Source organism: Chlamydomonas reinhardtii, chromosome 17 (genome assembly GCF_000002595.2).
Source record: "Chlamydomonas reinhardtii strain CC-503 cw92 mt+ chromosome 17, whole genome shotgun sequence".
NCBI lineage: Eukaryota > Viridiplantae > Chlorophyta > Chlorophyceae > Chlamydomonadales > Chlamydomonadaceae > Chlamydomonas > Chlamydomonas reinhardtii.
Genome location: NC_057020.1, coordinates 2,974,951 through 2,987,844, shown reverse-complemented (window position 1 = coordinate 2,987,844; position 12,894 = coordinate 2,974,951). Strand labels below are relative to the sequence as shown.

General features: G+C 65.9%; 3 protein-coding genes across 3 annotated transcripts; 2 read left to right on the top strand and 1 right to left on the bottom strand.

Annotated features, from left to right (window-relative positions):
* Positions 1-63: 63 nt before the first annotated feature.
* CHLRE_17g720261v5 (uncharacterized protein) lies at positions 64-9,479 on the top strand. The gene is made up of 18 exons (XM_043072247.1): positions 64-175; positions 461-2,269; positions 2,474-2,622; positions 2,991-3,055; positions 3,288-3,473; positions 3,796-3,870; positions 4,051-4,153; positions 4,381-4,440; positions 4,736-5,383; positions 5,789-5,848; positions 6,005-6,103; positions 6,304-6,360; positions 6,581-6,706; positions 6,940-7,057; positions 7,311-7,484; positions 7,781-7,953; positions 8,253-8,401; positions 8,644-9,479. The coding sequence occupies exons 2-18, from the start codon at positions 532-534 to the stop codon at positions 8,750-8,752; spliced, it is 4,089 nt and encodes a 1,362-aa protein (XP_042914706.1). The 5' UTR covers positions 64-175; positions 461-531; the 3' UTR covers positions 8,753-9,479.
* Positions 9,480-9,611: 132 nt separating this feature from the next.
* CHLRE_17g720256v5 (uncharacterized protein) lies at positions 9,612-10,813 on the bottom strand. Its single transcript, XM_043072246.1, has one exon. It carries the CDS (start codon positions 10,580-10,582, stop codon positions 10,271-10,273), a length of 312 nt encoding a protein of 103 aa, XP_042914705.1. The 5' UTR covers positions 10,583-10,813; the 3' UTR covers positions 9,612-10,270.
* Positions 10,814-10,930: 117 nt separating this feature from the next.
* Positions 10,931-12,859, top strand: CHLRE_17g720250v5 (uncharacterized protein). The gene is made up of 3 exons (XM_001697141.2): positions 10,931-11,195; positions 11,535-11,790; positions 11,997-12,859. Exons 1-3 carry the CDS (start codon positions 10,967-10,969, stop codon positions 12,352-12,354), a joined length of 843 nt encoding a protein of 280 aa, XP_001697193.1. The 5' UTR covers positions 10,931-10,966; the 3' UTR covers positions 12,355-12,859.
* Positions 12,860-12,894: the final 35 nt, after the last annotated feature.

Genomic DNA, 12,894 nt, shown 5'->3' with positions numbered 1-12,894 from the left:
ATATGCCTGCTGCAAGGATGAAGTGCATTATGCGCAATTAAATCGCACCAGCGCAAACAACGGGTCCCGCGCAACTACTCAGAAGCTTTCTCACGGCCAAACTGTAGACAAGTAGCGTCACTGGGGATTTAGTGGTATCCTTGCCGTAATCATCCAGGGAGAGCACAGGAGGAAGGTGAGCCTTGAGGGAATGCGGTGGCGAACTCTTCGCAACCAAGACTTTGCATACCGGATCTGTTGCTGTATGCACTCTACAAAAGTCGTGCAGATGCTATCTTGCGAGAACCCTGTGCTTCTCACCGGAGCTTGCGTTAACACATGTCGAGCGCACCCTGCGCCGCGTGCGCTTGCAAGCAGAGCAACACCATGCATGTGAAGCGGTGCACATATCCTATGTGCGGCGCTGCGATAACAACCAGGGAGCAAGAGTCCGCCCGCCCGCTTTCGACCCTGTACGCAGCAGCAGCAGCAGGCTTGCTTGCCCGCTAGCGGGGCGCTGGCCCGTCTCCCATTTCCGCCGCCCCGCCCGGCATGAGCGCCCAGGGCGGCGGCGGCGGCGGTGGTGGCGGCGGCAGCAGAGTTGGTGGCGTTGGCACCAGCGGCGGCGCAAGCGCGGGTACAGGCGCTGGCGCTGCCAGCAGCAACGGCTTCACCAGCGGCATGACCCGCGGCTCCTCGGGCCTGTCCGTGTCAGCTTCCACGCCGCCGCTGACCTCCAGTGCCAGCATGCGGGGGCTTGGTGCAGCCGCCGCCGCCGCCGCCGCCGCGGACACCAAATTGACGTCCGGCGCCGCGCCCCCGCCGCTGTCGCTGCGGGCGCAGTCGGCCAGGGTTCTGGCGAGCAGCAACAGCACACCAGGCGCCGTCAGCTGCGCCCCCAGCGGCAGTGCCGCCGCCGCCGCGGTGGTGGCGGCGGTGAACGCGGCGGCGCAGCGGGGCGCCAGCGGCGGCGGCCCGCCGCGCACCTCCAGCAGCGGCGCAGCGGCGGCCGCCAGGACTGCGCCCAGCGGTCCTGTGGGGCCCAACCAGGCTGGTGCCTCCGCCAGTTCCGCTGGTGGAGGCGGCGGAAGCGGTGGCGGCGCCGGGCCCAGCTCCGAGCACTTGCCAGCGCCGCAGGGGCTCATGATGTCGCGGTCAGTGCCCAGCGCGCCACTGCCGGCGCCGCACCGCATGCACAGCCCCGCCACCTCCACCACACCCGGCTCCTCAGCACACGGCACACCGGGGACGCCCACGACATTGCATGCCGGCGGCGGCGGTGGCAGCGGCGGCGGCGGCAGCGGTGCGGAGACGGTGGCAGCGGCGACGGCCGCCGCGGTGGCGGCCGCGGTGGCGGCTGCGGCGGCTGGGCCGGCGCCGCGTGGTGAGGGCGGGGCAGGCCATCGGCCACCGCTGGCGCCGGCCACGGCCAGCGCGCGGGCAGTCCTAGGCAGTAGTGGTGGCGGCGCTAGCTCTGCCAGCGGCGGCGGTGGAGGGGGCAGCGGTGGTGGTGGGCTGCCGCCGCGGCCAGGGCACGGGAGTGGCGGCGGTGCCGCAACCACCTCTGCAAAGCAGCTCCTATCCGGCTCCACGGCAGGATCAGCGCCAGCATCAGCACCAGCGTCAGCAGTGCTCGCGTCAAAGCCCGCTGTGACGCCCGTGGCTGTGCCCACGGTGACCAGCTCGGCCGCGCCGGCACCCCACACCGCTACCAACTCCAAAGCCAACGCCCCGCCGCAAACGCCCCTCAACCTCCACCACGGCTCCGCCTCTACGCCCGCCAGCCCCTCGCTCCGCGCGGCCGCCGCCGCCGCCATCGCCTCCGCGTCCAACACTGGCACGGCATCGCCCCGACCCACATCGCCGCCCACGCCGCCCAACCACCACCCCTACCACAACGACCCCAACTCCGCCACCTCCTCCGCCGCGCCCGTGCCGCGCAGCACGCACGGCACGGCGGCTGCGGCGCTGGAAGCCTCGCTCTCTCGTGCTGGGCTCGTGGCCGTCGTGGACTTGACCGTTGCACTGTACAAGTTCGTGAACATCGAGCTGCACAGCCAGGGCTGGTACGCTGTGCGTGTGCGGGTGGTACACAGCCCTGACGTCACGTGTGTGGTGCACACGGTCGTGCAGCAGACGCCGCCGGCACCAGCTGCAGGCGGCGCGGCGGCGGCGGGTGGCGGGGTGGTGGGCGGCGGCGCGGCGGCGGCGGCTGTTGGAGCAGGCGGTGGAGGCTGCGGCGCGGCGCCGGGTGGGCACGACCGGGCGAGCCCTGTTAGCGGGGGCGGAGGTAAGCAGGTGGAGGTTGGGGATGAACAAAAGACAGGTGGGGCTGGCGAGGGGCCGCCTGCTGCTGTTACACACGCTCCCGTCTCGAGCGCCCCGCGATTGTACACCTCATCCTGATCAGGACCGTTGACTCTCGCTATCACCCGGCTACTCATGCCATGTCGCAATCCTTCCCGGCCCCATTTCGCTTTCCCCCGCCCCTCAGTGGACGCCGCTGCGGTGAAGCGGCAGGGCTGGGTGGTGGACGAGGCGGCGTGCTCCTTCCGCAGCGCCGTGTTCCGTGTGCGCTACTGCTATGAGGAGGTGAAGCTGCAGACGGCGGTGCAGATGCGCCTGTTCCTCAGCAACCTACAGGTGGGGGATGGGTGGTGGGGGAGTGGGGGTTAGATTCATGCTTAATCAAGAAGTGAAGGCGTAGCCAGTAACAGCAGTATAGCAGGCACGTTGGATAGAAGAGTGTAGGGGGGGGAGGGGCCACTGGGTAGAGGAGGGAGGGGGCACTGTTCAGAGGAGGGAGGAGGGTGGTGAGCAGCAGTGGTGCTGGCACGTATAAGTACAGTGCTTGGGAGGAGGGTGGTCAGGCTGCAGCTGCGGTCGTGCCCCTTGGTACTGCCCTGCACTCACGCACCTGCCGCTGTGCCAAACCCTCGCGCCCTGCCCACGCACCTGCACCGCCCCTTTGACGCCCCCTGCCGCCACTGACCCCCCGCCCCCCCCTCCAGGCCCTGCCCAACATGGACGTGACGCTGGAGTTCGAGCTGCTGTTCCAGGAGGCCAACCTGGACAAGTGAGGCGGGGCGCGGGGGGGGGGCGGGGGAGGTGCTGGAGTCTATTGAATGCGGGGGCGGGGCCGAAGGAGGGCAGGGGGCTCCTTGGGGGTGGGGTCGAAGCAGGCGGGCAGGGCGGGAGGCAGGGGGCGCTGGCTGGGCTGGATGCCGCGGTGGCTGCCACAGTGTGTGTGTGTTTGTTACTTGCCCCCGCCTACCCCTTGCCCTGCCTTTCACACCCCGGCCCGGCAGCCCCGCCGCGGTGCCCGAGGAGTTCCACCTGCGCAGCGTTGCGCGCGAGTCTGTGACGCTGGCGGGCTGCTCCGCCGGCCTGGCGCACTTCTACGGCTGCACCTTCAGCGACGAGCAGTTCGGGCTGTGCGCCGCCGGCCTGTTCAGCCAGCTGGCGGGCTTCGCGCCCCGGGAGGCGCTGGACGGGTGAGCAGCTAGGTTGATCCTGTCTAGCTTACGGTGACAGCTTGCATGCGGTGGCGGTGGCGGAGGCTAAGTCAAGTCTGAGCCTGATTGTACGTGTGAACCCACAGTCGGCAGCCCGTGGGGATGGCCACACGGGGAGCCATGCCCAGTCCAAAAGTGGACTTGGATTTGGAGGTTGGGGTGCTGAGTCGGGAAAGGCGACGCGGACAGGAGTGGGTGGGGGCTGGGCAGGGGCGACATGGCAGACGTGGGAGTGTTTGTACGGCGGCTGGAGGACGAGGGCCCAAAGCTGTTGTGTCGGCGTCTGCACTGCTGTCCGCAGGTTGCGGCAGCGGCCCAACGGCAGCAACTGGCTCTGCCATTTCGCCGGCGACGGGCGGCGGGGTGCACCGGACAGGTGGGCACACGCACTGCTTCGAGTGCCGTGCATACGGGATGCCACGTGTGGCGTCCGCTCGCGCCCATATTAACGGCGATGCCGGCTCGCAGTGGCGCCCCAGGGCGCAGCCCCTGAGTCCGGGGCCTCCCTGACGGTGCCCCCGGCCCCGCCCTTGTGTTGGCACTGGCGCGTGCACAGGGGCAACGACGCGGGTCCGTCCCTCCTTGGCGGCGGCGCCACGGCCCAGGTGGTGCGCGTGTCCACCTCGCGCGCCGCGGACACAGTGGACTTCTCCGACCAGGTGGGGGCGGGCCGGAGGGCTGGTGGCCGTGTGTGTTGTGCGTGCGTGCGGGCGGGCGGGCGGGCGGGTGAGTTCGAGGCTGGCCGCGCAGAGTTGCGGCAGCGTTATATGCTTGTGCAGAGCAGAGAAAGGCAGGGGCGCCCGCTGTGTATGTTGCGCGCCTGCCACTGGCCGCCAACCTGCCCGGCCTGCCGTTGCTCCCTGTGCCCGCACTCATCTGTCCGCAGGAGCTGCGCAAGAAGGTCATCCGCATACTGCACTCGGTCCTCGAGGCGCCTTCCGTCAAGGTGAGAGCTCTGAGCGCACAGGCTGCCCAGCCCACCGCGTTTGCCGCCACTTCGCCCGCTTGTCGGCCGCGCCTTGCTTGGCTGTGAACCCTTGTGGCCTACGCCCCCCCCCGCACTCGGCACTCAGCACTTCATTTTCAAACTATGTTCATTCCTTCTTACATGGACCGCTATTCCCTGCACCACATGTGACATGCCCACCCCCTTAACAACGCGCTTGCTGTATCGCTGTGCCTGGCTACAATTTCGCTTCCCAAAATAACATCATGAATGTCGCTCCCGCCCCCGCGCGCAGCACGGCGCACAAGCCATCCCCACCGAGGCCGAGCGCCACGAGCGCATGCTCGCCGCCTTCAGCCTGCTGGTGGAGACGCACAAGCGCTCGCGCGACCGCGTGGCTGCAGCCCTGCGCCTGGCGCCGCCCGAGTGCTACAGCCCGCAGACGCTGGAGGTGCTGCGGAAGCTGCTGGCAGGGCAGCACGGCCCGGGGGCGGCGGCGGGGGTGGGGCAGCAGGGGAGTGGTTCCGCGCCGTCCACGCCGCCGCGGTGGCCCGCCGCCGGAGGCGGCGGCGGCGGCGGCGGGCCGGCACCGCAGGCGCCAGCCAGCCCGCTACGCGGCGGCACGCCCCGCGCGTCGCAGCAGCTCGCGAAGATCGGTGGCGCCGGAGGCGCTGGCGGCGGAGCCGCCGCCGGCGCCGCCGCAACCGGCGAGGGCCCCGTGGCCGTGCCCAGCCTGGGCCAGTTCCGTCTGGCGCTGCAGCAGCACCCCACCACGGCGGCGGCCCTGGCGCAGCTGGACGGGCTGCTGGTGGGCCTCAGCCGCGACGCGCGCACGGACTGGTCGGTGCTGGGCTGGGTGCTGCGCACGGCGCCGCGCGAGCTGATGCGCCACCTCAAGCTGCTGTGGGAGGGCGAGCAGCCGGACGCCGTGCTGCCCTTCATCGTGAGTGGTGGGCAAAGCTGGGCCGGTGTTAGGGACGAGGGGAGGGGGGTGGGGGAGGCGGCGGGGTTCGAAGTGTGACTAGTTGGGAGTGGGAGAAGGCGATGTTGCTGAGGTGCAGCGTTGCGCAGGCTTCGTAGGCGGAGGGGGCGGCAGGTGCTAAAGCCTTTGGGACCGGAGGAGGCGAGGGATTAACTTTGAACCAATCCCGTAAGGAAACAGTCGCGCTGCAGGAGGCGAGGGAGGTGGAGGGGCTCAATCACGCGGGGCAAGGGCTAAAGGTTCAGGGTCCACAAACGGAGCGGGAACGGAGTTGGTGCTTGACAGGCTTGGCACCGTGCGGCTGGGTGTGGGGCGGCTGTGTGCTTTGCGCCGTGTCAATCCCGCTCACCGCCTGCGCTGCTGCAGGTGTGGGACGTGGCGGCCGGTCGCGACGCCATCGCGGCCAGGGCGGCACAGCATCGCCTCGTGAGTTGACACGCGGCACGCCGCTACCTGTACGGCCGAGCGCTGCAGCCCCCACCCCCGGTTGGTTTACAGCCATACCTGGGGCCCCCCCATCACAAGCTGCTGACCGGCCGCCACCCCCCCGCCCCTGCCACCCGCTACCCGCTCCCCGCGCAGGACCTGCGGGCACAGCGCTTCCCCCTGCCTGCCGTGCAAACGTCGTCGCTGTGGGGCTCGCCCGGGGACCAGCCCGTGCTGCTCATAGACGACTCCCAGGTGCGGGGCAGCGGGCGCGCGCATGAGCAGCGTTTGACTGTCGTGTGCAGACTGCGGACCGTGTGTTGCTCATTCAGGGGGGTTGTAGATACCAGCCCAAACCAAACCAAGCTAAACTAGGGGGGGCCAGTGGTGTAGGACCGAGTGATGCATGCGTGTGGCGCCAAGCCCCTGCGCACTGTGCGGCGGTGCTGTTGCAGGGCGTCAAGTGGCTGCAGGAGAGCGAGCAGCACTTCGACGCCAACTTCCGGCCGCGGGTGAGAGACAGGTCTTTGAGGCCCGGCCTGTGCACGTCTGCACCTGAACAGCAATCAAAATAGCACGTGGCTCAACCCCGCCCTTTCACTGCATCACTGCGACAGTGCTTGCGTGCGCCAACCATCCCACGCTTGCGGCCAACCCAGCACCGCATCCAACTCCCCTTGGTGCATTCCGCACACGCCCGCCCGGGCTTGGGTTCGTGATTTCGCCCCGCAGGACGAGACGCATGTGGCCATCTTCGTGCACGGCTTCCAGGGCGCAGCCACCGACCTGTGTCTGGTCAAGGCGCACCTCATGCTCATGTACCCCTACCTCGAGTGCTTCAGCAGCAAGACCAACGAGGTGGGCCGGTGCCCAGGGGGCGGTTGGCAGGTCTGGTTCGGGTCGGCCTCATGGCGCCTGAGCACAAGGGCCGTGGCGGTGAGACGGAAGCATACGGTATGTGCACTGCTCTTGGCACCGGAGGCCTTGCCACACCGCCGCTTGCGACTGGCAGGCCCTCCGTCCCCTTACCCTCCCCCTTCCCTTACCCGGGTTCCCATGCTGCCCGCTCCGCGCTGCCGCTGCGCCTGCAGGGCAACACGCACGACTCGCTGCAGGAGATGGGCAAGCGGCTGGCGGTGGAGATGGCGGAGGTGCTGGCGCCCTTTGCCAGGTCCACGCGCCGGCCGCTGCGCAAGATCACGCTCGTGGGTGCGTGCCGGGGCGCGCGCCGGGGCCGGCCGCAGCCACAGGGCGCAAGAGGGGTAGCGCCAAGGGCGGAATCTCACGGATGACGGTTTACACGCTGCTCCAAACCCGGCGGCAACGCTGACACACCAAGACGACTCACCGACCTTTCCCGCCCCATCTTCTTAATTAAGCATGAATGTAACCTGAGCTCTTCAGCATTTTAGAAACCGACATGAAGCCCCGCATCCCTCTTTTTTCACCCACCCACGCGCAGGCCACTCCATCGGGAACCTGATCTTGCGCGCCGCGCTGACTCAGCCCGAGGTGGAGCCGTACAAGCACCTGCTGTGGCTGTACCTGTCCGTGTCGGGGCCGCACCTGGGCTTCCTGTACGGCACCAACGCCGTGGTGGACACCGGCCTCATGCTGCTCAAGAGCATCGGCAAGGGTGAGAGGGGCGCCGGCAGGGGCGGTTGTAGATACCAGCCCAAACCTAACCGAACCCAATGCAAAGCGAAGAGGAGGGGTAGGGGCTGGTGGGGGCAGGGGCGGTGGGAAGGAGGAGGCGTGCTGCAGAGCAACGCGTGTGCTTTCGGAGTGAAGCGGAACGGTTCGTGTCTGTATTGGGGATGCGCATGCAACCGTCCCATGAGCCTTAGCAGCGCCTCAGCCCTCCCGCCGCCCGCTACCTCGCCCCTCAAACCATCCCCATCCCCAAACCCAACCGCCGCTTACGATGTGCAGGCAAGTGCCTGCACCAGCTGACGTTCTCTGACGCGCCGCAGCTGACGGACTGCTACTTGTACCGCCTGGCGCACGAGTCGCCGCTCAGCGTGTTCAAGCTTGTGGTGGTGGTGTCCAGCCCGCAGGACCGATATGTGCCCTACCACTCCTCCTCCATAGGCAGCTGCCCGCAGGTGCGTGCTTGGCAGCGGCCGGCCGCTCGTTGCCGCGTGGCCTGGGGCCGACGGCAGCCGCGCACAGCAGCAGGCCTCTGACGCGCACATGCACACACCGTACCGTCGCTTTGCTGCATCGCATACACAGTCTTTGCGCAACGTTTTCCTTGTGCTCTGTAACACTTTACAACTTTGCGCTGTGTTTTCAATGTATTGTGCTCGTTACCACTGTACAACACTCGCACTCAGAGGCATGCAACCGCATGCGGACCCCGCCCTTGCGCCACCAACCCTTTCCGTTGGTCGTTGCCGCGTAGGCTGAGCGCGACAGCCGGCGTGGGCGCTGCTACAACGACATGATGCGCGCGCTCACGGCGGGCGTGGGGCAGGGCACGCACCTGTTCCGGCTGTCGGTGGACTTCAGCCTGCGCAGCAAGAGCTTCAGCTTCTCAAAGCTCGTTGGCAGGTGCGTCGTGACGCGGGCAGTACCAGCCCCGTTCTGGTGGTGATGACCTCAGACAAACAGCGGGCTTGCAATATCGCATCGTGGAGGCCGGCACGACACCCCGGCCGACTGCCCATCTTTCCACCGTGCATGCATGCGAACCCTCCAGCACCTCGCTCAACCACTGACCACACACGTCCCCGACATGTGCCTTCCTCCCTCCTCCCTCCGTTGCCCCCCGCCCTGGTGACCCGCGCCCGCAGGACGGCGCACATCGAGTTCATTGAGAGCCAGCTGTACGTGGGGCTGATGATGTGGGGCCTGGTGCACCGATACACAATGCTGGCACCCTCGCCGCACAGCTGGCTGTAGCTGGCGCGGTGCTGGCGTGCGGGCGCTGCGGGTAGACTGTTGGTGGCAGTAGCAGTAGCAGCCGGCGGCGGCACGGTTCGAGTAAGCGGGTGGTAATGAGGGTGGCGATCAGCGGTTGTCGTGGCAGGACTGATTCGCGCCGACTGAGGCAAAAGCGCATTGCAGGTGGGTGAGCAGGTGGTGATGGTGGACAGGGGTGGCCCCCCTCATGGTGTGGGTGGCGTGGGCCACCCCTAGCTCGAATGCTCGATGTGTCGCAGTGTTGCTGACATGGGAGACAGGCAGGCAGCTCAGTTCGTATGTCGGAAGGGCTTTAGGAAGCGGCTAGCGGAACAATTCGTGGATGACACAGGACGTACAGATTATGAGTGACATGACGGCAATGCCGGTATACATGCGGGTCCTTACGCCGATGTGGAGTGTGGACTGGCCCTCAAAGGCGAGCTTCAACGCAGGGTAAGAGGGATTGAGAATCCCCATATGCGTGGCGAAAGGCAGAAGGTTGGCGCGCGCCGTCCGGGTCCGCGTCCGGGTCCGCGCCGTCCGGGTGAAACAGGCTGGCGCGCCGTCCGGGTCAAACGCACAGGCCTTCGTGCCCGGAGCCCCAGATATCGACGTGCTTTACGAGGGTGTATACGCAGACCAGAGCGGAAGGCGGGGTATGCGGTACTGACTACTGACACATCATAGGTTGCCGCAAAGATCATAGGTTGCCGCAAAGATCCGAGGGGGAGTCATCTGAAGACGGTGACACACATACCACATAACCACACAACGCATGGGCGGGCGCGCACCCGCGCTGTTCCCTGTGACATGCACATACATAGGACATGAATGCGGGATTGTGGGGGTGAGCCCCCGCGATTGGTTCTGGGTTGCGTGCCTGGGACACGCCCGGGCCGCCCCTCAGTGACCCCCAGCCACAGCGATGTCAGCGATGTCTCGGTACACTTAGGCGTTATACCGCCGCGCGCTCTTGCCTTGAAGCTGCCAACTGACTGTTGGGGTCTGGGAATACGCTGCACACTGCGGGACTACCCTAACCTGCCCCTTCCTCGCCCGCAGCCACAACGCGTTGCGCCGCCAACTGCCCTTCCAGCGACTCCGTCGCCGGCTCCGGCAATTCCCCTCTCCTCACTCAGGCCCATGCATCCTGCGGTACGTCACCTTGGTAGCCGTCGCATACACTCGGCGCCGCGCAACTGTTGCATCCCCAACCTGCCCCATCACACCCAACACAGCCCGCCAACACTCTCCTCCCGCCACCACCATCAGCACCTGCCCGCCTGGATGCACAGGCCTCAAGGTCAGAACCGGTGCTTGCCCGCTCGTGCGTGCTATCGGTGGACTCGACCCTATCATTGGGCTCGGGCAAGTATCTCCATTCCCCGTGCCCCTCCGTGCCCCGCCAGGCGAGTCGGCCACCCCCCGGATAGCACCAGCCCATGCCCCCAGGCCATAGCTGCCCTGGACTGGTTCTCACGAATCACCGCTCACGCATGTTAAACAGCCAAGCAGTCACATTGCCAACACGAGCGCGTGTGCACCCGAGAACCAGAATACAGCGATGCACTTGCGCACCAGCTCAAGCCAAAAAGATGGCGGTTCCAGTTTTGCGCACTGCACCATCGTCCCGAGTAGGCCGCCTTCCTTGACACTGAGAGCGAGACAGCGAGACTTGGCGCCGATGGGTGTTGCGGTGTTGCACGTTTGCTTGCTGCGCACACGCTTGCCTGCCCGGCACCCCTGCTTAAGTCGGTATGCACCTATAAGTGTCGAAAACTGAACGCCATATTGAGGCGACGATACGGAGCCAGCGCGCAAGCGCATGTCGGGCCATGTAGAACCTACACTTGCTCGCTTCCCCGTCGCTACCTAACGCGAAGCAATGCATTAACATGCGCCTAAGTGTTGAAGTTATTGTAACAAGCACGGGTCCATTTTGCGCGCCAAAAGGGCCCCAGCTCGCTGCAAGGGGCGCTCGCGGCACGGTCGCTGGTGGCGCGGGCCAGCGCTCTAGTGAATACAATTCATTTGGCGTCTTGTCGCGGCGCTAGAGGGTCGTTCCGGCATGAGAGCGCGAAGGAATGAGGCAGATCTGTGTACGGCGGCCCCGAGAAGATGGGGCTTTAGAAAAGGCTCGTCGAGCCACCGTTTCGTTAGTCTTTGTAGCACATAGACTCAGTCGTTTCTCTAAACGTCAGCCTAGGCAAAATGGTGTTCAAGTTCCCCACCCCTCCCGGCACCCAGAAGAAGGCGGGCACCACCGCTACCAAGCCGGCCCCTAAGGCGACCACCAAGAAGGTTGCCACCTCCACCGGCACTCGCTCGGGCGGCGTTGGCTACCGCAAGTACCAGGGCGATGCCCTGTGGCTGCCGAACACCACCCGCCCCGAGTGGCTGGATGGCTCTCTGCCCGGCGACCGCGGCTTCGATCCCCTGGGTAAGCAGCCTGGGCTTTTTGCAGAACTAAAATTATGGATTTGGGGGATCACTGGCGCTTAGATCTGCGCCTTCGCGGGCGGCACGACTGCGCGCAAGCATGGCACCTGCGCCCGGGTGTGTGCAGTCTCGCTCAGGCACTCGCGCGGGCCTCGCAGCGATCTGCGCTGGGCATTCTGCTAGACAAATCAAATGCCAGTGGTCATTGAGTCTTGATCCTTCATGCTGCTGGCCAGCGGCGCGCGCGGCATCGTTGGCGTTGAATTGTCGACGTGGACTTTGCCTCGCCTTGATCTTGCCTAGTTTTCTTACCCGCATCTTGTCTTCGTTATTTTTGCAGGCCTGTCCAAGCCCTCGGAGTTCGTGGTGATTGGCGTTGACGAGAACGACCAGAACGCTGCCAAGAACAACAAGGGCTCCGTCGAGGCCATCGTCCAGGCTACCCCCGATGAGGTTAGCTCGGAGAACCGCCTGGCTCCCTACTCGGAGGTGTTCGGCCTGGCTCGCTTCCGCGAGTGCGAGCTGATTCACGGCCGCTGGGCCATGCTTGCCTGCCTGGGCGCCCTGGTGGCTGAGGCCACCACCGGTGTGTCTTGGTGAGTCTGGGTTCAGTGCGGCGCGTTCAGATCTGTAGATCAGGCTGATTCGGGTTGACATGTCGGCCCTGATCACTAGCAACACCCGTCGTCGGGCCGGTTTACTAGTCTTGCATTGGCGCGAGCTTGAGTTGTTGCGTCATAATTGCTACGTCGATGTAATCTCGCTGACGTGTGCCCACCGTGTGGACTTCCCCTCACCCCAGGGTTGAGGCCGGCAAGGTCGAGCTGGACGGCGCCTCGTACGCCGGCCTGTCCCTGCCCTTCTCCATCACCCAGCTGATCTGGATTGAGGTGATCCTGGTCGGTGGCGCTGAGTTCTACCGCAACAGCGAGACCAACCCCGAGAAGCGCTGCTACCCCGGCGGCGTGTTCGACCCCCTCAAGCTGGCCTCTGAGGACGAGGAGCGCGCCTTCCGCCTGAAGACCGCTGAGATCAAGCACGCCCGCCTGGCGATGGTCTCCTTCTTCGGCTACGGTGTGCAGGCTCTGTCGACTGGCGAGGGCGCCCTGGGCTCTCTGGCCAAGTTCGCTGACGGCCTGAACAACGGCAAGGGGCTCTAAGCAGCTCGCTCATTTTGACATTGTTGAGTCGGCTAGGTTGTGAGTGCCTGTGCGCGTAAGAGCGTGTGCGATGCCCCCCGGCACGCGCGAGAGCCTTAGCTGCGCTGCCTCTGGCTATTTTGCTTGCGCTGGAGCGACGTGTGCGGCGGGCGGCAGCGACTGCAGGGGGAGGTAAACTGCAGGGATGGAAGCGGACGAGGCTGCGTGGAAGCAGCGATGCTGACTAGCGGTCTCGATCGGATGCTGGTTGGATGCTGTGGAGGTGGTGTGGTACAGCGGAATGGGGAGTGGATTGAGGTACTCCCTTTGTTGTGTATGATAAGTTGCCAACTGCTCAGGTCTTGGCAATCAAAACGTGTGGTTTGTGTGAGCGGAGGTTATCCCCGCGACCCCTGTCCTCGAGAAGACCATCATTAAGCGAATTCGACCGGTCACTCCGGCGATCATAAAGACATACACCTACTGCCGCGACGCCGGCTAAGGTGGCATGTAATCCAGATAGATGCTGCTGACTGGCTCGATGGAGGGTCTTGGTTTGGG